Consider the following 26,518-nt stretch of genomic DNA (forward strand, 5'->3'; position numbering starts at 1 on the left):
CACCCTCATCTATGGTCATGAGCTTTGGGTCATGACCGAAAGAACGAGATCGCGGATACAAGCGGCCGAAATGGGTTTTCTCTGCAGGGTGGCTGCGCTCTCCCTTAGAGAGAGAAGCTCAGTCATCCGGGATCGACTCAGAGTAGAGTCGCTGCTCCTTCACATCAAGAGGAGCCAGTTGAGGAGGCTCAGGCGTCTGGTCAGGAGGCCTCCTGGACGCCTCCCTGGTGAGGAGTTCAGGTCCCATCAGGAGGAGGCCCCGGGGAAGACCCAGGACACGCTGGAGGGACGATGTCTCTCGGCTGGCCTGGGAACGCTTTGGGATTCCCCTGGAGGAGCTGGAACAAGTGGCTGGAGAGGGAAGTCTGGGCCTCCCTTCTGAAGCTGCTACCCCCGCGACCCGACCTCGGATAAGTGGAAGAAAATGGATGGATGGATGGATGGATGGATGATGGATGGATGGATGGATGATGGATGGAGGATGGATGGATGGATGGATGGATGGATGGATGGATGGATGGATGGATGGATGGATGGATGGAGGATGGATGATGGATGGAGGATGGAGGATGGAGGATGGATGATGGATGGATGGATGGATGGATGGATGGATGGATGGATGGATGGGATTTCAAAGGGCCCAGTGATCAACACCATATCTCTAATGGGATTTGTAGTTTCTGAGAAACTGCAGCACTAATCTGGACAGAGGAACTTTAGCAATCTGTTTCTGTATTCTCTCCTCCAAACTCACATCTCAAACTTACTTTGCCGCTTCCTGATTTCCACCAGAACACACCTCATCTCAGACTGGTAGACAGAACGCCTGAAACCAGATGGGAAGAAACAGACCAAAACATTTCAGCTGAGCAGAACATTATTTTAAAAACCATGAAAATGGACATTTTGCAGCATTAGGGCAAGACCATAAAGCTGTTTATATGCTAAACTAAAGTATAAACATCATTATGGTTTCATTTATCCATAATAAATTCCTTTTAACACAAATAAATCCTGGACTCACCCATTCACTGATTCCACAGCGAAGCAGATTGGGTAAAAATCTCCCAGGTCGTCTTCAGTCGGTGTCCATCTGATGATGAATTCGGTTTTTGTGCCCCTGTGTTTGGTGACGTTTGTTGGCCCACTTAAAATCAGATTAAATATCCTGAATAAAAAAGTAATGCAGAGGTTATTATGTTATTCCCAGTAATTGGAGCTTAAAATAAACAGAATTGCATCACATCTATCATTAACCTGTAATCTGACTGAAAGCTTTATCATTACATCGTTTGCGTTACTGATAATAAAATGTGCGTGCATCGCTGTAATTCAGCACACTGCTTGATTGCTAAACAGCAAGTTTCCCCAAGTTTTCTCTGCTTTAAAAAGGTCTGAAAACGTCTGCTGAACCCTGCAGACGCCCTGTCAGAGACCGATCATCTCACTGTAGGACAAAACTGTCATTATGTGTCTGTGCAGAAACAAGTTAGTTTAAAAATAGAAAGATTTAGCATCCATATGTTGCTTTACTGAATTCTGAATGGCTACACCCTCTGACTCTCTGAAGAGTTGCTGACTGGACTGCATGCTGTGTGATTGTTAACTTTCTTTGTCAGTTTTTGCTGTGGTGATGTAGCCATGTGTTAAAATGTTAGTGTTGGTAGTTTGGGAACGGAGTTTATTGGCTGAATAATTTCATTGTGAAGTTGAACTTTTTGTATTTTGTCTCTGTATTAATTAAGTTGTTGATGTTTATGTGTTTGCTGTCCAGTTGGGTTGAATTCAGTCATTCTTGAGATTCTGACGAGTTTAGCTGATAGTCCCAGGTAGTCTGGTGTTACTCAGTCACTTAGTTACTTTTTTCAAATGACTTTTTAAAATTAACTTGTCCAACACCGGTTATTACGGACCAGCCGTCAGTGAACTGGTTCTAACTTACGCTGAATGTGTGGCCTGTGCCATGACTCTGAGCTCCAGCTCTTTTTCGACCTCTCCTACGATTCGTTCTCCATCTGAAGGTGTTGGAGCCACAAAGCGAGGCAGGTAGAGTCCGTCCTGGCATGAAGGAACAGGAGGATCCACTGAGGAATGGAAGACAGGAACTAAACTTAAATGTGAAAAACACAGAAGTGTTGTCCTGTAATGATCTTACACAGGCAGAACACGGTTCGTTTTGCAAATTATGGTTACAAAGTTTCAATTAAGGTCAAAATTGGAATACAAACTTCTACTTTGGGTTTCATATATCTGTACATATGACTCCAGAGAAGTCCGTGTCTCATTAACCTCACCACACATCACTGATGCAGTATTTCTACAACTTCATATTTTCGAACAAAGTTCCAATGACGTCCACATTTTGGGTCAGAAGGTGGAGACAATGTCAACTTTAACATCCTACTCTGTTAAAAGGCCCAACAGTGGTGAAGGTTACACACTTCACAGTATGGCTCTAATTTTAAATGTATTTATTTGTATCTAATTTGAGTGACCAACTAGACATTCAACCAGTTTGGATTGTGGGAGGAAGCTGGAGTAGTAAGACTGTGCCACGTATGCATGGAGAAAAAAATGAAGTCTATGCAGACTGTACTGTGCACAGGATTATTAAAGATATCCTTAAAATATGGTGTGCAACAAATATTTTCCAACGTTTACATGGATGCACAACAATCACATTATGGAGACTCTTTACCTAGACTACTTTACAATCTCACTTTTATCTTCCAAATTTGCTCACTTACATTTCTGCAACATCTTGATCATTAGGTGTTGGTTTAGACAAATGGTGCAGAATACATCTTCAATATATTTACATTTTTAAATTACCTGCAACATCATAAATAGTGTCAGAACTTTATTAGAAACAATTAAACCTTTCTTACCAAGAAAAGCGAACTGCAGTGGTAATTCACTGATGGGGGAAATATTTGCCTTTTGGTGGGTTGTACTTTGCAGCCTAGACGACATAGTTGTCGTCCACCACTCACGCCATGGGGTAATGGTTGCAGCAGGAGCTGCTGAAGTTTTAGTCGTTGGTGCAGTTGAAGATGTTTTTGAAATAGTTGGATTTGAAGATGTTTTTGAAATTGTTGGTGCAGTTGAAGTGGTTGTCTGCCATGACCAAAAGGGGTCAGTAGTTTCCAGTGTGACTGAAATTCCAGTTGCTGCAGGAGTTGACCGCTGCCTCCAGGAGGTAGAGGGTTCTGGGTTAGCAGTAAACTGTTTGGTTTCTGGTGCACCTATTTTTAATGGGTCCCCCACAAGCACCACGTTCCTCTTCATCCTTGTAATCAGTGGGAACTTGCGAGCTTTCGACCCATCTGAGTAGAACAGATCGATAGAGCGTCGTGGAAAGTCTTCTACCACCATCTCAAACCCAAAAGCTCTGTGGTCAGCATTGGTGGACTGGTAGCTCAACCGACAAGAATCCTGACAAAGTTAACACATACAGATTATCAGAAGGCAGTCACCTGTTATCTGAACTACTAAAAGTGTAAATGAGCCTCCCAGCTCACCTGATCAAGTTGAAAACCTGAGATTGAATTGCAGTTGTCACATTCTATGTTTGGGACGTTCCCGTAGCGGCACCGGACTTGGTCTCCATCAGCATCAAACGAGGGCAGGTTGTATGTTCTGGGGCAGTTCTGAGGAACTCTTCATTAGATACAAAATAGATTGTAAATAATGTTCTGCAAACAATCTCTTTATTAAGGTTAAAGAATACAACAAAATGTGTAAGTATGAGGAACATTAGTAGAAACATAAAATCATACGTCTGTAAATAAAGGTATTATTGAAAGTAAGTTAAAAAACTAAATTACCCGTATAAAAAAAGAACTAAAACAAAAAACCTTTAACCACCTTCTGTGCTTCTTTCATGCTTCTCTGCTCTAAATCTTTTTCATGCAATATTTGATTCAGGCACCTCTTCAAAGTGCACTATTGTTTACTTTTCAGAGTATTTAGCCTAAATGTACTTTCTCTTTGTCTTTTGGTCTAACTTAGACAATACATCACACAGTGACATCACACAGTGATTTATTCAAAAGTATAGATTTGGAAAAGTAAATTAAACAGTGGAATGGTACGATACTACCTGATGACAGGGAGGATGGCAATGTTTGGGGATTTATTTGGTTTTCTAGTGTCCGACCTCGCTCCCAAATCCACCAGTGTGTTAAGCCTCCAGTTACTGACAGAGTTACGCGTTGAGGTCCAGCAGCAGCTGGCTGCCCTGGTTTTTAGGAAAGAGAGGACAGATACATTCATTTAAAGCTTGGCACCAAACACTGATAAATTATATCAACTGGTCTTTGTTTTGATAAGAAGAAAACATTCACCTGAACTTCACCGGTTTGTCAGAAGGGAGAATCCAACTCTCAACGTTTTCTGCTTCACACCACTGGTTTTCATAGGACGGTTCATCTGCGCTGCTGTCGATTTGAGATAATTGTCTGCTGGTGGCGTAGGAACAGTTTCCGCTGTAACAGTGCCAGTAGTGGGAGTAACCACAGGTATCATAAGTACCTCTGGTCCGGACTGACAGCTGGTGAGAAACAACATAAATAAGCAAAAGATAAATCAACATTTTTCATGCAAAGAATTTGTTTTTTATTATCCATAAACCAAACAAAAATGAAGCTAGAAATGTAGCATAACTTATGAAACTAACTGATCCATTTCTAAATACGCACATCAGCTTATATGCAAAATGAACAAAAGTCAAAATTCCTGCAAAATGCTCTGTATTCAGTAGATTAGACATGGAAGACATTTCTGCTTAAATTCTTATAACAGGTGGTTTTGATTGTTCTTATTTGTTCACTTATCAATCAATCATACAAAGAATGACAAACTAATTAATCATTCAGACAGTTGACTGGGTAATCAATGAATCTAAGGATCAATTAGTTATTGATTCCAGCAACCATTCAACCAATTTATCAAGTAATTTGTTAATTGATCACTTATTTAGTAAAGAGATCACCCAGACAAATGATCAGTACATCAATTAGTCACTAATCAGTCTATCGACCAGTTTTTATTTTATTAAATACTTAATGGATAAATATTTTAGCAAGTGAATTAAAAATGTTAATGTTTTGTCATTACGTAAAATTTCTGAGATTCTGGAACTACTAGCCTATGAAATCTAAGGTATAAAAAAATCTCACATTTTTTCTTGCAGAAAACATCTTTTCAAATTTTTAAAATAAAAAAGCTGAGTTGTCTTAGACAAGGTTCACAAAGTAAACCAGGGTTCACTTTATATGATATCTTGAACTTTTACCTTCTCTTATACAATTTACATATAAAGTATAAAGATACTTTATATGTAAATATGCAAGAAGCTCAAGGTAAAAAAAAAAAAGTAAATGTAAATTTTTTTATGGTAATTTGGAGGAAAAAACATAAGACCTGTGTGAGCTACATAAGAAGAATGTGTTCATAATTTCTCCTACTTATGCCATAACAGACAAAAAGATAACGTATTTTAGATAAATAGCCTGCTGCTGATTTAAAATGATTGTTTTCAACCTTAAACGATCCGTCTGGGTTTCTGCCTTTGTAGGCGATGTTCATGGTTCCGCCCCAGTGTTGCAACGCTGAGATGACGGAGGTCAGCAGGAGCAGCTGAAGGAGGAGCAGCACTGTGGAGGCCATCGTCACGCTCCCAGCACAACTTGAATATGCTCACATTTACCTGCAGCATCTTAAATACACCTGTCTGAGCAGGGAGGAGCTCCAGGTGAAGGACTGTGTACTTCAGTTTGGAGCAATGAGGCGATTGCAGAACTGGTTTTATGGAACAATTGGGATTACAACACTTTTTACTGTAATTACATGCAATAGTGAGTTGGGCCACCCATCCACCTCCACACACAATGAAGCTGAACTTTTCCCACTTTTAGAGCATTCAGATTAGTTATCGAAATCTGAACAAATCAATCCTGTTTTGCGGTCCAGCAGCTTTGCCAGTAACAGAAGAGGAAATGCCCGAATGATTACGCAGTGGAGAAAGAAGATAGATGTGTTTAGTTTTTTATGTGCTTAAATTATCAGCATCAAACACAACTCCAAGGAAATATTGGGTCAACCTTCCAGGTCCTTGAATCCAGGTGTCCAGTTACCTTCATGCCAACAGGTGTAAAACACCCAGCACCTCGGCATGCAGGCTGTTTCCATAGATATTTGTTAAAAAACAAAATATGTAACCCAGTAAACTTCAGACTGGTGGCTTTATGGAGTGACACCAGTCAGATAAGTTTGGAAGAAAGTGAGCATGATAGCAACTGAGCCATGAACTGGTAGGTTGAGTAAAATCCTGTGCAGGGATCACCAGTTTTCTCAAAAGCCAAGGAAAGCTTGTCACTGCGCTGTGTGCAGTTTGAGATTGTAGCTCTAGAGGAATTCAAGAAATTTCTAGATCGAATTGCTTGTTCATGAGAGTTAACCCAACAAACAGTGCTGTGTAATAAGCTTGTCCTTCAGGTGCCTCTGTGTCTTCTCAGTTGGTTAACTTTTTGTAAAGACGATATTATACTGCAGCCACAAGAAAATTTGTAAAGACCTCCACAAAGACTGGAAAACCAATAACCAGAACTCTGAAAAATCAGAGTCCTGATGCACATTATAGAATATTATGTAGAGCATATTGTAAAACTTGTTTCTATGGTAAAATGTTAAACCATAGTGATAAGCCTGGCAAATAATATTCTCTCGTTTTACAGATTTTATGTGAACTTACTATTCATTTATGACGAAAAGAAAGGCACAAAGGAATAGGATTTTTCAAAGGCTCTGCTTCACCCTTTGTCTTTGGTTCTTTTATTCTTGGAAACACAAGAAGAGTACATTTCTTCTCACTGTACACAGAGGGTAACAATAACCCCTGGGACTTACTGCACAGTGAAAAACAAAGAACAGCTGAGTCTGAACTGAAGCAGTTCTTCTGACTGAAAAGAAACAAAAGTTAACAAAATAATACTTCATCTATTTACCTGAATGATGGTCTAAAGGAAAATGTCAAAGTTTAACAAAATGCAACTGTTTTCTCAGCCTCACCTTAGTTTTTGCCTTTTGGTAATTATTTTATCTGCATACCTTGGTGGTTTTTTATATTCTGTCATCACAGGTTGATCATTCAGAATTTTAAGACTTTGCTTATTTTTATTTTATGATTTACAAGCTAAACTGGTACAAGACTATCCTACAACAAACTTCTCTAGAAATCGTGATGAAAATTAAGATTCATTGGCTTAAAGTGTATGGAGAGGTAACTGCTGGTTATTGAAATAAGACAACATTACCAGTGACTGAAACTGTAAAAGGACTAACAGAAAGCTAACCAGAACCATGGCAAACAGTCCTGGCTGGAACTGCCGTGGCACAAAGCTGAAAAATAAATCCTTTAGATCTGGGAAAGAAAACGGCACTACAAGAAAACAACCTGGTGAACGTAGAAACAAGGACAAAGTAATAACCTTCTGTTGTGAAAACAATTAAACTGAAAATGGAGGAAGTCCAATAAAATCAGCCTTGCTGCACTTCTAATCTGAGTCACGGGAAGAAAGCTTAACTTCAAAAACAAGTCAGAGGCATGAGGCAGGATTGAGTTGTAATAGCTCCTTCTGAACATATTGAGGTCCAGAAGAAGAAAAACAATAAGCTACAAACCCTAATAGTTGGTGATGGAGTAGTGAATGGGTTTACAAGTTTTTGAAGAAAAAGAAAATTCAAAGTACTTAGTTTTGCCAACGACATGGTGTCTGATATCTTACATTTCATTAGCTGCAGCTATTTAATCAGTTAACTCCACTAAGAGCTGCAGAGCCTTTCTACCCCAACTCCTGGGGTAGAAAGGAGTTGGGGTAGAAATCCTTTCTACCCCAACTCCTGCCATTTACCATATGAGCTTAATGCTTTCCTAGTCCTAATCCATCGGGTTCAATATGACGATGGTCCACTCTTTGCAGCTAGAACAGCTTCAACTCTTCTGGGAAGGATGTCCACAAGGTTTTAAAGTGTTTATGGGGATTTTTGACCATTCTTCCAGAAACTTATTTGTGAGGTCATGTACTGATGTTGGACGAGAAGGCCTGGCTCTCACCCTCTGCTCTAATTCATCCCAAAGGTGTTCTATCGGGTTGAGGTCAGGACTCTGTGCCGGCCAGTCACGTTTATCCACATCAGACTCTACCCTCCATGTTTTTATGGACCTTGCTTTGTACTCTGGTGTAGTCATGTTGGAAGAGGAAGGGGCCAGTTCCTAACTGTTCCCACAAAGCTGAGATCCAGGGATTGCCCCAAATATCTTGGTATGCTGAAGCATTCAGAGTTCACTGGAACTCAGGGTTCAAGCCCAGCTCCTGAAAAACATCCCCACACCATGATCCTCCCTCCACCAAACTTTACATTTGGCACATTGCAGTCAGACAAGTATCGTTGCCCTGACAACCACCAAACCCAGACTCATCCATCAGATTGCCATATGTAGGAGCTCATTTCGTCACTCCAGAGAACGGGCCTCCACTGCTCTAGAGTCCTGTGGCGCTGTGCTTTACACCACTGCATCCAGCACTTTGTATCGCACTTGGTGATGCATGGTTTGGATGCAGCTGATCACCATGGAAACCTATTCTATGAAGCTCTCTGCACTAATTTGCACATTGTTCTGGAGCTAATCTGAAGTTTGGAGGTCTGTAGTGATTGACTGCAGAAAGTTGGTGACCTCTTCGAACCATGTGCTTCATCATCAGTTGACCCTGCTCTGCAGCCATGAGGTGGTGGGTGGCCCACCGCCTCATGGCTGAGTTGCTGTCGTTGCCAAGCACTTCCATTTCCTTATAATACAGCTGACAGTTGACAATGGATGAGGAAATTTCATAACTGGATTTGTGATAGGTGGCATACTATCACAGTTCCATGCTGGGATTCACTGAGAGCGACCCATTCTTTCACTGATGTTTGTAAAAACAGTCTGCATGCCTTATGATTAATTTTAAACATCTGTATCCATGGAAGTGATTGGAACATCTGATTCGGATAATTTGGATGGGTGAGCAAATACCTTTGGCAATATGGTGTATATGGACCAGAACCCAGCAATACTTTAGTTAGAACAACGGTTCATGGAAGTTGAGAAGGACTGCTTTCCACATAAATAAACACACTCATGAAATTCAAATCAGTTACACAACAGGTTTGCAGGGAGAGAGGGGCAGAGAAGCCAGATGGGTTGAGACAAGAAGGGGCAGACGACATGAGGCTGAGAACGAAATGACCCAATTTTGTCATGCAGCTGCAACAATGAGAATTGATTTCAGCAGTTTGGCTCGACCTTACAGAGCCCTTAAAGGTCTAAATACTTCCAAGGTCTCTTGGTAGATGTATATTAGAAAGTAGCTTCTCTTTAACACTTTATATAACCTGATGAAATTATTCATTCTTCCTGTTGCAGCTGCGGAGTAAGGTCTATTTTTGAGCTCATTGTGCTTCACACTGCTGGACTTTAGGGAGGGTTCAGAGATGCCAGGAGGTACCACCTACATATAAGGATGGACTCTCCCCTAGATTCAAGGTTATCTGAAGGGTTGCAATACTGCTGATCAAAGCCAGGCTGAAGATTCCTAGACCTCTGCTGAGATACTGTGGTCTGACAACTCTCATAGCCAACACTGACGGGAAGTTAGAGTCAGGTGGCTTAAATGAAGTGAGGTCTGCTACGTGAGCGCTAAGGAGAGACGTGCCGAAGCAAACCTGTTGATTCATTCCATCTGTAAATTTAAGAAACTCCGGTCCAGAAGACATTTTGTCATAAGTATTTTGTGAATCCTGTGAATGAGTGGGTGAGCAGAGAGGGAGGGGGGAAGGAGGACGGGAACCAGTCGCTCTGATAGGTTTATTTTGTCATAACCTGCAAAGAATCAGCCAGAGACAGAGATTAGGTTTCTTTTAATTTCTTTTCTGCAGAATAGGAGAATTGAGAACAGACGCGACGAATTGCTGTCAAACACTGTCTGGACTCAATTCTGCCAGATCTTTCTTTGCATTTCTCTTTATTGTATAGAAAAAGGAGGTTGGGCTTCTTCACACAGTCACACAGAGAATTGACCAACCGTCTTTATATTCTGGAACCTCCTATGGACATGCCCTTACAAGGGCATGTGGCTGACCACAACTAATCAGTTACATATGGAACTAATAACACATGAATGTTTTAACGTTTTTAGCTTCCAAGCAAACATCCTAAACAAAGTTAATAATATACTACAAAAGAAAGAGAAGTTAAGTAAATATAAAAAGAAGAATAATATGAGAGTAATAATATAAAAAGAATAATATAAAAAGAATAATATGAAAGAATAATATGAAAACATAACTTGTAAAATAAACTCATGAGTAAATGAACAGGAGGATAATTTTTCTAACATTTCCCACCTGTTTTTCATATTATGCATGAAGTCTAACACAGACATCAGGAATACATCACTTGTTGGCACATTTTCAATGCATCCATCATAACGTTAGACATCAGGGTGCCCCTCAGTGATAGAGGCAACAAGTTGATATTGATATAGAACATGTCCAACAGTTTTGGCTATCAGAGATTTTAGACATGGGATTATGCAGGCAGTAAAAATACAAAACAAGAAAAGAATAATAAGAAGAGGCATCATTAATTTCAACAGCAGGTGCCACCATGGTCCAGATATGAACCAAGAAAGGAAATCTCCTTGTGAGGGAACAGCATCCTGTAACATGGCTTGTTGCAGATTCTTTAAGGCAGACATGGCTTCAGCAATATGAGTTTCATTAGCATCAGAAATATAAGTACAACAAGATGTTCCTATCATTACACACACACCACCCTGACTAGCTGTAAGTATGTCCAACACCATCCTGTTTTGGAGAACCATCAGTCGCATTTCACTAAGTTGTTGATTCTGTCCTCTCTCAATGTCCATGGTAATATTTACCAGGGTCTTCATTCTGTAATCCAAAGTTTCAATCATCAGCATAGATTTTGCTACTCCAACCCATGGAAAAATTGACAGTCCCCATTTCTCAGCAGTACTCCAATGTTTGTGTTCTTTGGGAACATTTGAACCCCAGATAGGATCATGTGGCTGGAAAACAATTTCTGAATTTCTCCGCCGTCGCAGGTGATGGGAGTGTACTGCTGCAGTAGATACAATGATGGTATGATCAGAGACAAACACAGGAGCACAAGTACCTGACCAGTTCATGGGTAGCGACGCATAGATATTACTTCCTCCACACAGAAACCAACCACCCTCAGTGGGATAATTTCCTCGAGGTGTCCACATGGGACATGGAATTAGAGTCCCATCAGCACGTGGACAAACGGAGCTAGGAAATAAATCAGTAATATTTTGCTGGCATCCAGGTACATGGCCTACCCGAACAGTCCAGTTTCCTGGTGGAGAATGGATACAGACCGGATGTTTTGTCCCTGGCATCGTGACAGCTCTCATCCGTGATGGGTATCCAGTAACATTACTGTAGGTGAAGATAGGCATCACGCCAGTGCACACCCTTTTCATCAGGATGTCACCATCTGAAGTGTTGTCTGGAGTCGCTGGCATGAAACGTAAAGCACAAGAGGCAAAACAGACAGCTTGGGACCTGTTCATGGGACTGACATACAGAGTAGGTTTCCTGGTAGACTTTGGCATCACCGAGCAGACGTAGCAGTTGGTCATGTTCCGTTCTTTGGCCAACATCTCCACATAAGTCTGCCATATGTTGTCATGGTGATGGTCTGGAAGGTGTCCTAGCCAGATCTTCATAGCAGTGGTATGGACAAATCTTCTCCCCAGATGGATCAGTGAGGTTGGACTGAAAAAACAGGACACGCACACAGCAGCCACAGCACAAAAGAGGACCCATCTCCATGAGGACCCCATCTTTGCTCGGTTACAGAGATGTTAGAGTTTACCTAGGACTCTATGGAACAGGGATGTGATGAGTTCTTCGCTGACCTTGAGATCCGTAACCCTATAAAGCCACGCCCCTTTGTAGTCAGATTTCCCCACTGCCCCCACCTAGGTCTCCAACACTCTCTGCAACTTACAGTGGCTGAGGTGAATCCAGGATGGTCTCTCAGCGATCTTTACTGCAGTGGGAGTGGTCAAAAGCACTTGAAACGGTCCCTCCCACCGTGGGCAGGCCCAGTTCTGTCTCTTAATGGCCTTGATGAAAACCCAATCGCCTGGTTTCACCACCTGGAGGTCCTGTGAAGACAAAGGTTCTTCTGGCAGTGAATTTGCATTTGACACTTCTTTAGACTGTAACATTTCTTTCATGTAATCAGCTAAAGTTTTTTCACTGTCATCTGGTGGTGGTGTGGTGTCTTTAAATAAAGGAAGCTTAAAAGCTCTGCTGTGTACTATTTCAAAAGGAGTTAAACCATTCCCGGTGGGCACAATTCTCATGTACATTTTCACTAAATCCAGACACTCTGGCCATGGCCTTTTAGTTTCTTCCATACATTTTTTAAGTCTGGATTTAACAGTAGAATTTGCTCTTTCAATTAAGCCAGCACTTTGGGGATGGTACGAACAGTGATTTTTTAATGTTATCTGCAATCTGTCTGCCATTAACCGAATGACTTGATTCACAAAATGTGGACCATTGTCACTGTAGATTTTCTGTGGGATGCCATGAGTTGGAATGATAGTTCTGCATATTGCTTTAGCTACAGTTAGTGCATCCGCATGTTTTGCTGGGACAATTTCAACCCATTTAGAAAAAGCATCAATCATCACTAAGCAATATTTATAGGGACCACTTTGAGAAAGTTCAATAAAATTCATATGCATAGTCTCAAATGGGTATTGTGGCTTAGGAAATTGACCCCTCTTTGGTCGAACATTTCCCTGTGGATTATGTTTTACACAGATTGTACATGCTCTACAGAAAGTTTTAGCATATACATTAAACCCAAACACTGAAAAATGCTGCTGAATTATGTGAACCATCCCACCTGTGGACACATGGCAACAACTATGAGTCAAAATTGCTGCAGCATTAAAAAGACTTTTAGGAAGAATAGGTTTGTTGTTAAGCATATAAAGGCCTGTTGTGTTCTTAACAGCACCCTTACTGAACCATGAGCGTTGTTCAGCACGGTGAGCAGCTTGTTGGTGTGACAGGAGAATTTCTAGATCAATAAGAAGTTCCTGTGATGTTGCATGATATATTTCTGACACACCAAAAGCGCCTGTAGCAGCTAGCTTAGCCATGTCATCTGCATAACGATTACCAGTTGACACAAAATCAGTCCCTTTAGTGTGAGCAACACATTTGAGAAGGGCCAACTTAGATGGTAAGAGTATGGCCTGAAGTAGCGATAACAGAAGCTTAGCATGTGTAACAGGTTTGCCAGTACTAGTAGTCATACCCCTGCGTTCCCATTGTTTAGCAAAAAAGAAAACTGTAGAAAATGCATATTGACTATCAGTATAAATAGTGACATCTTGACCTTTAGCCAACTCGCAAGCCCTGGTCAAAGCAATTAGTTCAGCAGCCTGGGCTGAATGATGTGCTTTAATCTGTTTGGCTTCAACTACTTCACCAGCAGAGGTCACCACTGTGTAACCTGTTTGAGTCTCCCCTTTGTAATTTTTGGAACAGGATCCATCCACAAACCATACATTGCCAGTTTTTAATGGCACATCAGACAAATCTGGACGAGGTAATTGTAATTTTTCAGTTTCAAACACACAGTCATGTGGAACACCGTCTGTAGCAGTTGGGACAAGAGTAGCAGGATTAAGAACAGTACATCTCTGAATTGTTAAATGAGGCTGAGAAAGCAAAAGTGCTGTGTAGGAGAGCTGTCGAGCAGGTGACAGAAAAGACATTTTTGCCTGCAACAACAGCACATCTACAGCATGAGGAACCAACAAATTGAGTGGGTGATATAAGACCACTTCTGCTGAACTTTCTACCGCTAAAGCAGCTGAGCATACGGCTTGTAAACATAAAGGAAGTGCAGATGCGACTGAGTCTAGCCGTTTGGAATAATATGCGATAGGTTTTAATTTTCCTCCATGAGACTGTAACAGGACTGAACACATAAACCCATTTTTACAATCAACAGTTTGAATGAACGGCTTCCTGTAATCAGGTAGCGCAAGAACTGTGGATGAGATAAGCTCTGTTTTCAAATCTGTGAACTGTTTTTCAGCTTCCTGTGTCCATGTTATCACCTCAGACATGGCCATAGGAGTCTCATAAATGAGATTAAGTAGCAGTTGTGTTTTTTCTGCAAACTGTGGGATCCAGGCTCTGCAATAATTACAGAGGCCTAGAAAAGCCATCATCTGTTTTTTTGTTATAGGTTTTGGAGCATTCGCTATTGCAGATTTTCGCTCATCATGTATTTCTTTTCCATTTTCAGAAATCTGATGTCCCAAATAGCGAACTTGTTGTTGAACCCACTGTAATTTTGATTTGCTAACTTTATTTCCAGTAGATGCAAGGTGATGTAAAAGTTGCAGAGAATCTGCTTTACATGCTGCTTTACTTTTAGATGCTATGAGAAGATCATCTACATATACCAGAATTTGACTGCCATTTTGCGGAGTAAAACTTTCCAGACAAGTCATAACTGCTTGTGTGAAAATAGTTGGACTATCAGCAAAACCCTGTGGCAAACGTGTATAAGTATACTTTTTTCCTTCAAAAGTGAAAGCAAACCAGTATTGTGAGTCAGGATGTACTGGTATTGAGAAAAAAGCATTACTTAAATCGATCACGGTGAAAAATTTGCTTTCTGGGTCTAGGGAATTAAGCAACGTGTGTGGATCTGGAACGTTTGGGGCTCGAGTTTGGACTGCTGCATTTACAGCACGGAGATCTTGGATCATCCGCCAATTTTTTCCATCAGCCTTTTGTACTGGAAAAATTGGAGTGTTACATGGTGAATCAAAACATGGTCTAATTATTCCAGCATCCAAAAGGTCTTGTACAACAGGTTTTATTCCTTCCTGTGCATCCGGTTTTAACGGGTATTGTTTTATTCTAGGCCTACACTGTGATTTTGGAGTAATAGTGACTGGTTCCACTATACTAATTAATCCTACATCTGTTGGACCTGTGGACCATAATGAGGCAGGCAAAGTCTGTAGGTCATCCTCATCAGACTGCGATAGTAGGACTGTAGAATCTAAATTAAATCAAGGAGAATCTGTAACTTTTGGTTCTGTATCAAAGAGAACTCTGTACGACATTCTCCAAAGCTGTGTACTTGGACTGTACATCCAGCCTATTTTTTGAGAGCAAGGCAGAAAATCAGATGCCATTTCTGCTGCTTTTAAACGGGGACCTGTGTCTCTGCTTTGTGTGTCATCAGCTTTAAACAAAGACAGATGTGGGACCCCTGGTAGGCAATAAAGAGATAGCTGTTGTGTGGGCAGAAGCACAGAAGCTGCTGCAAATGAGTTTCCATCAGTATACAAATACTGAGTAGTCACCAACATTGGTGCCTGCTTTAAGAATTTTTTTGCATATTTGTCATCTGTCGTTAAACACACATTCATGATAACTTCTAGTTCTGCTAACGGTGTTTCATCAACAGGGACAGACAGAGACTCTTTTGCTTTGGTTAAGAGTTCACTTTTTTCACTTATCTGTTTAAGAAATGGCAGCTGCAGAGCGTAATACATTGGTTTTTCAGTTACTGTGGCCATAACGTTTTCAACTCTCACAGCTTTCATTCCTCCCTTTGTAGGGAAAATTGCAATGCCTAATTTTCCCATCAAATCGCGCCCTAAGAGATTAATTGGGCAGCTAGGTGAAATTACAACAGGGGCGTGCAGCCTTTTTCCTGTCTGAGGATCACAGATGTCAGTAGAGTGTGACATCCACTCTTGTGAAGTTTGACCATTTGCTGATTTTACAAATATAGGAGTATTGGAGGATTTGAGCCCTACACTGTCTTTAACGCAAGTTTTACAAGCTCCAGAGTCACATAAGAAAGTCACAGGCTGACCATGGACAGTCAGAACAATATACGGCTTTTCTTTTAATGCATTTAGTAGTTCACATGCCCCATACACATTAACAACTTGAGTCTGAACTTCGTTTTTAACAGTTGATTCATCTAGTCACGCCTGATAAGGTCGTGAATTGCCCCTGCGACCTCTCCTCCTCCCCCTTTGGTGTGGCGCCTGTCTCTGATTAGGACATTCTTTTGACCAGTGATCTAGTGACCCACAAATCCAGCACCCCTCCTCTGTTTGTGGTATTCTGTTTCTTAACTGAGACAACCCCCTAGACCGAGGGCCACCTCTGCCCCCCTGAAAACCACCTCTATTTCCTTGAGGGGGTCGGGTGCTTTGAAATGAAAACACTTCCTCTGGGTCAGAGGTGGAATCTGCCCAGAAGATATGTGCATCTCCCCCACTAGCACTGCCTCCCTTTGTTTTTGCATGTTTCTCTGCATGCCGTGCATATTCCATTAACTCATGAACGGTGGAGGTGTTAAATGCCACCAGATGTTTTCTAATCCATTTAGCAATGTGTGGGAGAAACCCGGACATTAACATATTTTTTAATTGCTGTTGGTAAGGAGAGCCTTTATGATCACTGAACATAATGCCGCTGTGAAATTTATATTCTTTTTCAAAACGGATTTTAAAATCATCTACATCTTCCCCTGATTTTTAGATGATTTTAAATCATTTTTAGCACACGCATTATGTCTATTTTGTGCCTGGGTTAACCACTTACGTGCAACTACAAGTTCCTTTAATTTTTTCTGTTGTCTGGTACCAGTTTTTGAACTAACACTTGTTTCTAATTTACACACCACGTCCTTCCATTGTTCCACTTTCAACACACCATCTACCCCGTACTTCTTTTTCCATTTGGTGAGGTACTTTAAGTTACCTGGCTCCATCTCACACATAAACTTCTCATCCCCTTTAAGACTTTTCACCTTCCCATGTGAAGAACCCATTTTTTTTACAGTGTTTTCGTCCCGTTCTTTATGACACCTAGGGTGGACACTATAGAACGGGGAATTGGGAAGTGGGGTGGTGGTTAAATACTTGTCGTGGTAATCCTCACTTCAACTCAACTCAATAAATGATTTGAGTGGAGAATTCTTGCTACTCATCCTCAACAAGCCCACCACTTGCTTTCCCACTGTTATTTTAAAGGTTTCACAGTTTTCTTTCCCTTCGTGTGTGTGTTTTATACTTTCCCTTCTTTATTTTTACTTTACATCAAACGGGGGACTGACAACCACCCGGATACCACATTATTTACTTACTTGGCTGATTCCTGCTCTGTCTCGGTTCTGAGTCCCGTCAATCCGCCGTTGGCAGAAAGAGGTTGACCTAAGACACTGGCCCAGCGAGGAATTTACCCCCCGGGACTTTCAGGTTAAAGAACCTGACTGCCGGCAGTTTTCAGCGCGTCTTTCTCCGTCCATCAGCGGCGGGTATGTTGGGAATTCCGGACGAGCCTCCAAAAATGATAGGTTTATTTTGTCATAACCTGCAAAGAATCAGCCAGAGACAGAGATTAGGTTTCTTTTAATTTCTTTTCTGCAGAATAGGAGAATTGAGAACAGACGCGACGAATCGCTGTCAAACACTGTCTGGACTCAATTCTGCCAGATCTTTCTTTGCATTTCTCTTTATTGTATAGAAAAAGGAGGTTGGGCTTCTTCACACAGTCACACAGAGAATTGACCAACCGTCTTTATATTCTGGAACCTCCTATGGACATGCCCTTACAAGGGCATGTGGCTGACCACAACTAATCAGTTACATATGGAACTAATAACACATGAATGTTTTAACGTTTTTAGCTTCCAAGCAAACATCCTAAACAAAGTTAATAATATACTACAAAAGAAAGAGAAGTTAAGTAAATATAAAAAGAAGAATAATATGAGAGTAATAATATAAAAAGAATAATATAAAAAGAATAATATGAAAGAATAATATGAAAACATAACTTGTAAAATAAACTCATGAGTAAATGAACAGGAGGATAATTTTTCTAACACGCTCCATCTGCAGTCAATGCATCAGGTTGTTTTGGAACGGTTTGCTCCTGATAAGCAGAGGGTTTCATCCTAGTCAGACATCCTTGAGCCTGTTCTTCTGAAGCGATGATCACGTTGCTGTCCTTGTTGATAAAATGAAAAAGATTTGCAGCGAGTAGCTTTGTCCCATGTTTATTAAGATTGCGTCAGCCTCTTCCAAAAAGGTGAAAGCGCTGCCAATAGATCCAGAGGTTATCGATGAAGGTCACTGAGCAGGCAGAGCAGGTTTTTCAGAAACATTTGCAGGCTCTGAAGAGCCACAATGCATGGTTAAAACATTGGAAGGAAGAAACTGAAAGATGTCAAAGAAGACCTTTTAATAAAGAGTTTCCAGAGACAGGATTTTGGTTTGTGATGCCATTATTACCCGGATGATTCTTTTATTATACAAAAACCTCATATTTTTCTTAGATGCTTTTAAGGCGTGCGTTGTTCTAAAAATAATTAAAAGAAGACATGCTGGATTTTAACACGCTAAAGATGGGTTATCAGAATTCATTGCTTCAAAAGTTTTCAGTCTCAATTTTAACTAGATTTTTTTGAGCTTTGCACAGGAGTGTAAACTTGGGAAGCTCTGATCGTGAAGCTGCAGGTGCAAGAGAGAAAAAAGCAATCAGTGTCTGAGAAAAGGCCCATCCATTGCAGAGAAGTCAGTACTCATGCATGCTGCAATTTATGTGCTCCATGTTCATTATTGTCTCATTCAACATTTTCACTTGAGTCTGGTTATTTAATAGTTGTTTGTCACCATAATTTTGCGTCGTTGGCGGGATCCCATGTGTGGCTCATGGGATGAAATAATCAGAAGTGAAGAGACAGAAGAACTGATCACAAATTTCACGTTTTCCATCATTAGAAAATGTGAATCCACCAAGCTCATATTTCAACAGTGACCTGGTGAGGATTCCTTAGAATTGTTCAATAAGCCTAAATCTTCATTCATGAAATGAAACTGCAGGATGTGATGACAAAACTGGTAGAGCTAAAGTCACAGACAGTATTATTTATATGGAACAGAGAAATGATGGTTTCACAACTTTCACTGAAAAACTTTTGTCTTTTAAGAGTCTTTTTATTGAGCCATTTAGAAATACCAAATCCACCTTTAAACAAAGGAAAGAACATAAAAAGATAGAAATATTTTTTTAAAAAGTAACATGACTGAGTTCAAAACTGATTAATTATAACAGACAAACATTTAATCTGTGCTACCTTCATCATATAGTGCATTAGAGAGCAGGAGGAAACATTTTCAGTACGTCAGCAACCAAATGAAGAACTTTCTTCCAGTTTTGCTTAAGAAGAACTTTATATTTCCAGCTGGATCTTTCTCTTCAGCATCAAAAAACATAACTGGTGATTTATTCAGCTGTTTGCATCTACATTAGTTTAGAAAATTACATTACTTCAAAAACACCCAAGATCTCACATTACACCAAATGTTCCAGTTTTAGTTTTCATGTGCAGGCAGAGGTTGGTATTTGACCCTGGAGGTTTTGGTTTTGTAGATGACCACACCGCAGACCATCCCAACAGCAGCAAGGAGACATCCAGCCACAAACATCAGGTTCAGGTTCAGGTTGACAGCTGCAGACGAGAGGAACACGCTGCTGATGGAGTCCTGTTCACATTTTATCTGCTGCTCATAAACCTCATCATTCCATCTCCTTACCTGAGGCCCCTCTGGGGTCCGCTTCACGCTTCAGACGCAAAGGACCCTGGGAAACGAAGTGCCTTCCGCTCTCGATCACAGCCTCTCTCGTTCTGCGGAAGTTGTGTATGGTGGAGTTGTTGCATCCCCTTGAGCACCTGGTGTTGGGGTTTCCTGCTTCACACATCATGACTGTGCAGCTGATGTACACCTGAACTCAACAAACCACAGAACAGAAATGAACAGAAACCACTCCCTCTGGTGTTTGTTTTCATGCAGAATATTTTAATAATTCATTATTTTATAAAAAAATTGTTACTTTTGTTCAAAATGTCTACAAAAAACAGGTACAAACTATATTCAGTTGGTGGAAAAACTCCAATTCAATTAAAAATCTTTTCCAGTAAAGTTTATTGCTCACCTGATCATGCAGTCCGATGAACTGGAAGGCCTCAATGCTGAATCTGAACTTACTGTCGTTGGGGGTGGAGTGGATCTGCACAGTCCGGTCAACATTGCACCTGATGGAAACCAAAGGCTCATGTTAACTGATTTAAAGCACATAGATGGAACCATCAACCTCATCATCATCAAACGTCTTCAGAAGTTGATCAAATAAACTGTTTTTTATAAAAAAAACAAGAAAATTTAGCTTTAAATAAAATTCTCTTTTAACTAAACTGCTTGTTTTGGCAGTTTTAAATATGAATATTTTGACATTTGAATTGGATTTTTGTTATTTTATCTGCATGTCTTAGCCAAAATCAGTGTGTAATTATGTGCAGATAATGTTAATGGTGACGCAGCATTAACATCATGCATGCATCAGCCAGATGGAAAGCCACGCCTCACCCGTTCTCAATGATGGAGTAGGTTGGATGGTAGTTGGGGTTGTCATACGGTGCAGCTCTGCAGGACTCCACAAACATCTCGGTGTTGTTGACAGAGGAGCTGGCGTCCAGCTGCATGTAGATCCTGTCTCCAACGTCGTACTCCAGTGGGTATGAGTTTGGGCTGAACATGGCGCCGAACTGATTGTCTTGGTAGAACTCAAGCTGGTATGTGAACGTGCCGAAGCCTTTCTCCCACACCGTGACGGTCTTTCTGTGCACTTTGAAGCTCAGCGTCACATTCCCCCGTTTGGGGTACTGGCAGTAGAACCGGGCCTCCACCAGGTGCTTCCTGGTGATCAGAGCATTTTGGTCATCACTCCCCGTAGTGATCTCATTCTTGAAAATGAGGTAGTCATCGTCTTCCTGCAGAGGGAGTGGTCTGTGTTAAAACAGCTAACTGACTGGGAGGAGATGAGTTGATGTGTCAAACCGCTCTCACCTCGATCTGAGTCCCACATTGGTTGAGGGGAATGATGGCGACGATGTGAGTGTGGTTGGAGTGCCTGCGGAGGCTGCAGACGGTGTTGCTGGAGTCACTGAGGCGAAGATGATTCTCCTGGAGTCCAAAGAAGGAAGCTTTGTCAACCTCAACCTTCATTGCGGATTCGGTGCAGGTCACTGTGGCTTCAACTGGAACAAACACAGATGTTTTAAATGATTAGTAGGCAACAAAAAATGGCCTGAAATTTCAACTAACATGAATAATCTCTGTAAAATTATCTCCACTGATCGATGGAACTGTTTTCTCGGTCTACTGAAGGTATTTCCCAAAGTAAGCTCACACTTACTTTGATGCTTTTGGACTTCCACCAGAACACACCTCATCTCAGACTGATAGGCAGAGTTCCTGAAAATGTATTACAAGAAACTGTTTCATTTTCCTTTTGACTAAAAGCACTTCTGTCATATATGAAATAACTACTGTGTTTAACTACTGTGCTACTACTATTCTCATCAACTTAACAATGGGAAACACACCCTAAAGTCTCTAAAATGGACATTAAATGAGGAAAATGATTGTTTGGCAGCCTTGCGTCTGTTATGAAGAGATTGCAAAGCTGTTCATGACTGAGGTGCAAAATAAAAGAGACAAAAGATGAACTAATCCTGGTCTCACCAGCTCACTGATTCCACCACAAAGCAGATTGGGTATTGTTCTCCCAGGTCATCTTCAGTTGGTGTCCACCTGATGATAAAGTCGTTATTGGTGTCCCTGTGCTTGGTGACGTTTGTTGGCCCACTGAAGATGATGTTTTGGATTCTGGGTGACAAAAAAAGCAGAGGTTATCATATCATCAGTGTTGATTTGTCATTGGCATCAGCCTTTAGTAAACTCTGGTAACTTACGATGAATATGCTGCAGTTGCCTTGACTCTGATCTCCATCTCTTTGTTGACCTCAGCCTTGATCCGTGTTCCATGTGAAGGTGTCGGAGACTCAAATTTAGGCAGGTAGAGACCCTCCTGACATGAGGGAATGGGCGGATCCACTGGGGAATAAAAACAAAGAAACTTTAAATATCCATAAATATAACCTTGCTTTCCTCACTTATCTTGATACTTGAGCATTTTGCATTATAATTTATTTCTGAATGAAAGATTTGTGTATATATCAGTCAAAGGGTCTGGTAATCTGGCTACATTCACACTTCTTATCACACATGGAAAAAATGGGGAACCAACCTTCACTTTCTGTACATTTATTAAGGAAAACATACAACATTGGGAAATGATAAACAAATCACCACATTACACAATCTATGACTTTCTGTTCCCTGAAGAATACTGCGTCTCACTGAGGCCTGTTTGTCTTAACCACTTTTGAAAAGGAAATTTGCCGATTTACTGCTGGCGATGAGCTCACAGTCTTTGAGATCAAAAGGTCTCTTTGCCTCCATTCAAAGGTTTTGTGTCAAAGCGGTTCCCACACCTGAACCGGGCAGGTGGGTCATTAGCAGTACTGATCGAAAAGTTGACTAATATTTCCACTCAGAAAAATTAAGCAAAATAATAAGATTGATCCAAATATTTGCCAGAGAAATGAAAACCGTTTCCTCCTAGATCCTAATTTCTTTCTTACATGACACAAGTAAACTCTTCTGGGAATTTAACTGGAACTGTGTGCTTTGAGACAGTGTTTGAATCCCGTTCCTTAGGGTTAGTCCCATTTCTCATTTCTTATGCTTGTCCCTTAAAAATAAGAGTTAAGGATTATGCTATGAAATGGTATTCAGCTTTTATTTAGCCTTTCCTGCAACACTCCCAGTGGGTCTGGTTTGAAAAACGACAGAAAAAGCACTTTATGGCCAGTTATTTATTGCAACCAGTAAATGTGTTCTTACCTAGAAAAGAGAACTGCAGAGGTTGCTTACTAAGGGGAGTACTGCTCACACTTTGTGTCGTTGTTGTGGGAACAGTGGTGGTCTGCCGCCACCACCAGGGTGTTGTTGTAGTTGGTGTTGTGGTAGTCTGCCACCACCATGGGGTTGTTGTTGGAGCTGCAATTGTAGTTGTGGGTGCAGTGGTAGTGGTAGTCCACCACCACCATGGGGTTGTTGTTGGAGCTGCAGTTGCAGTTGTAGTTGTGGGCTCAGTGGTAGTGGTAGTCCACCACCACCAGGTTGTTGTTGGAGCTGCAGTTGCAGTTGTAGTTGTGGGCTCAGTGGTAGTGGTAGTCCACCACCACCACCAGGTTGTTGTTGGAGCTGCAGTTTCAGTTGTAGTTGTGGGCTCAGTGGTAGTGGTAGTCCACCACCACCAGGTTGTTGTTGGAGCTGCAGTTTCAGTTGTAGTTGTGGGCTCAGTGGTAGTGGTAGTCCACCACCACCAGGTTGTTGTTGGAGCTACAGTTTCAGTTGTAGTTGTGGGCTCAGTGGTAGTGGTAGTCCACCACCACCAGGTTGTTGTTGGAGCTACAGTTTCAGTTGTAGTTGTGGGCTCAGTGGTAGTGGTAGTCCACCACCACCAGGTTGTTGTTGGAGCTGCAGTTTCAGTTGTGGGCTCAGTGGTAGTGGTAGTCCACCACCACCAGGTTGTTGTTGGAGCTGCAGTTGTAGTTGTGGGTTCAGTGGCAGTGGTAGTCTGCCACCACCATAGGGTTGTTGTTGGAGCTGCAGTTGTAGTTGTGGGCTCAGTGGTAGTGGTAGTCTGCCACCCCGACCAGGGGTTGTTTGTGGTGGTTGGTGGTGTGGTGGTGTAGGCTTGTCTCTTCGTCCTTGAAGGCAGTGGATACTTGCGAACACTTGATCCATCAGAGTAGAACAAGTCGATAGTGCCGCGTGCGTAATCTTCTACCACCATCTCAAAACCAAAGGTTCTGTAGTCGGAATTGGTGTACTGGTAGTGTAAAGTGCAAGAATCCTGGAACAATAAACACATACTAATTAAATAGTTAATTATCACAGTTTTATATGAGCTAATAATATAACTTAAAATATGTGACTGACCTGGTCAAGCTGGAAGCCTGAAGGGAGTTGGCAGTTGTCACACTCGTATCCTTGGTTATTCCCATACCTGCAGCGGACTCGGTCGCCATCAGGGTCAAAGGCAGCCAGCCTGTACGTTCTTGGGCAGTTCTCAGGAACTCTTCATGGGATACAAACACAAATTGTAAAATCAGCAAACCAAGAAAAAAAAGTATTTTCAACATTCTCTGAAGTCTCTGACATTGACTTGATGGAAATCACATTGAAAATAATACAAATATTTTGGTTTATTCTTTACATTTGATTGTGTTTAATGCAAATCAGTTATAGAAACCAAAGGATAGTTACCTTAAGAAGGGGACAATGGCAATATCAGGTAATTTATTTGGTTTTCTTGTGTCCGACCTCGTTCCAAAATCCACTTGAGAATCCAAGTTCCAGTTAATAACCGAGTTACGTGTAGAGATCCAACAGCAGCTAGCTGCCCTGATATTTTAAAGGGACAGGACAAGATAAAGCTTCATGCATATTTTGCCACCAAAAACACAACAGCTATTCATAACATGGATGATGATATTCAAAGTGATTCCATTCTTTCAAATATGAATATTTTTTTTTACATTTGTAAAAATGCTCACCTGAGATTGAAAGGTTTGTCACTGGGGATGGTCCATGTCTCAACTGTTTCTGACTCACACCATTGGCTTTTGTAGGATGGAGTATTGGTGCTTGTGTCAATTTGAGTTCTGACTTGAGTGTTTGCATGGCCGCAGTTGCTACTGTAACAATACCAGTAGTGGTTATAATAACAGGCATCATAAGTATCTCTGGTTCGGAGGGACATCTGTGGGTGAAATATTATAAGAAAATATGAAACTTTACAGCACAAGATGGTTCAGTCCTTCATGTAAATGACTGATTTAAAATTTTTTTTAAATGTTTAAACTTTTTGTTTTAGGTAATTAATAGTAAAACATATTTAAGATTTTTTTTAAATTTGAAATTGAAGTAGCTGTAAAGCAAGAAAAAATGGTTTTAAAATGTTTTCATCAATCAGCCAGTTGGTAAGTATATTACATTTTTATAATTTTCTGAATTGAGGACAATCATCTCAAAAGTCGTAAAGAAAGAAGATGTAATAATGCAATACAGAATAAAGAATAAAGACGTAATAAAGAAGATCTAATAATTTATGAAATTATTAAAATTTGATTATTTCAGTAAATCCATCAATATGTGAACCACAGATTAATCCCACACATACTAATGATTTCAAGTTTTTATTTCTGTTAATTAAAAAAGTACATAATACAGAAATGTGGGTTTCATGAAAAGTATGTTTAATACATGCTTAAAGAATATAGTTTTAAAAATATAATTAATCCAACAAACAAGCCCCATTGAAGCCTTTATTGAACATGACTGCATACACAACCTTCCTCACAGTTTAACGTATTAATATGGCGCAACAGTCAAAACAAAACATTTCTAAGATAAATATTATCCTGTTAAATCTAAATATAAAATGTTATTCAGGGGTTTTTACCTTAACTGACCCATCAGGGTTCCTTCCTTTGTAGGTGAAGCTGGTGGTTCCTCCCCAGTGATGAGACGCCGACACCAGGGAGGTGAGCAGCAGCAGCTGCAGCAGAAGCAACACCGCGGAGGCCATCTTGATGCTCTCAGCTCAACTCTGTCACTAGCAAAGACGCTCCCGCCTACCTGCAGCATTTTAAATACACCTGCCAGGTCAAAGGGGTGTTGCAGGATGAAGGAATGAAGAGAAGCTGGAGAACAATGAGGCAGCTGCAGAACTGGTTTGAGAAAACAAACAGAAACCAGAGCATATTTCACTTAGACTGATGCAGATGAAGAACAGGATGGGAAAACCTTTCCAATTTTCTGTTTTGAATGGAAAACTTTATTAAATAAATAAATGAGTGACATATGAATGAAAACATGAAAGGCTCAATAAATAAATGGATTAAGGACTAGGCTGATAAAAAACTTTTAATTTCTTTTTTCAATAAAAAATATCATTTTTCTTTCATATTTCAGGAGTGTTTGTTAAAATTAAATGATGTGAAATGCAAAGAAAGAAAGATTTTAGACAGTAACTTTTCACATGATCACATCTGAAGGTATTTAGCGCAGCAATACGCCTTTATTATTCTAGACATTTCTTCCTGTCACTCCACACTATACTGTCATGGTTTGTAGAAGACGTACTGTAGGTGCTCTGCTGTTTCTCGTCCTTTTTTATCACCAAAATCAAAGTTAACCCCAGTTAACCAAGACATTTGATCCCAGTTTGATCCCAGTTTGATTCTGTTTGCGTTTCCTGCGAAATCCTGAGTCACAGTGATGTTGAGTAACTTCCTGTCAGGCTGCCAAACACCATAGATCTCAGTTTCTTTTTACTTTTTTCCACCTGTTTATAATGACAAAGGAATAAA

At 40.7% G+C, this 26,518-nt stretch overlaps 1 protein-coding gene across 5 annotated transcripts in view; it reads right to left on the minus strand.

Moving 5' to 3' along the window:
* LOC116719171 (CUB and zona pellucida-like domain-containing protein 1) overlaps positions 1 to 25,784 on the minus strand; it is a 36,129-nt gene extending 10,345 nt beyond the window's left edge. Inside the window, exons 1-15 of one of the 5 annotated variants that reach the window (XM_032561602.1) lie at positions 25,609 to 25,780; positions 24,701 to 24,906; positions 24,411 to 24,548; positions 24,084 to 24,222; positions 23,711 to 23,997; positions 23,249 to 23,350; positions 22,980 to 23,182; positions 21,986 to 22,127; positions 21,756 to 21,899; positions 21,427 to 21,485; positions 21,078 to 21,268; positions 20,598 to 21,001; positions 20,167 to 20,266; positions 19,767 to 19,956; positions 19,143 to 19,681 (exon numbers count right to left, since the gene is read on the minus strand). In XM_032561602.1, the coding sequence (XP_032417493.1) occupies positions 19,545 to 19,681; positions 19,767 to 19,956; positions 20,167 to 20,266; positions 20,598 to 21,001; positions 21,078 to 21,268; positions 21,427 to 21,485; positions 21,756 to 21,899; positions 21,986 to 22,127; positions 22,980 to 23,182; positions 23,249 to 23,350; positions 23,711 to 23,997; positions 24,084 to 24,222; positions 24,411 to 24,548; positions 24,701 to 24,906; positions 25,609 to 25,734 (2,568 nt within the window). In that variant the 5' untranslated portion in view covers positions 25,735 to 25,780 and the 3' untranslated portion in view covers positions 19,143 to 19,544. Of the gene's footprint in view, positions 1 to 767; positions 827 to 1,024; positions 1,169 to 1,942; positions 2,085 to 2,888; positions 3,124 to 19,142; positions 19,682 to 19,766; positions 19,957 to 20,166; positions 20,267 to 20,597; positions 21,002 to 21,077; positions 21,269 to 21,426; positions 21,486 to 21,755; positions 21,900 to 21,985; positions 22,128 to 22,979; positions 23,183 to 23,248; positions 23,351 to 23,710; positions 23,998 to 24,083; positions 24,223 to 24,410; positions 24,549 to 24,700; positions 24,907 to 25,608 lie in introns of those variants that run through there. The other 4 variants (XM_032561601.1, XM_032561604.1, XM_032561603.1 and 1 more) reach the window with 4 other exon arrangements.
* Between the last annotated feature and the right edge of the window lie 734 nt (positions 25,785 to 26,518).

This window comes from Xiphophorus hellerii, chromosome 4, assembly GCF_003331165.1.
Source record: "Xiphophorus hellerii strain 12219 chromosome 4, Xiphophorus_hellerii-4.1, whole genome shotgun sequence".
NCBI lineage: Eukaryota > Metazoa > Chordata > Actinopteri > Cyprinodontiformes > Poeciliidae > Xiphophorus > Xiphophorus hellerii.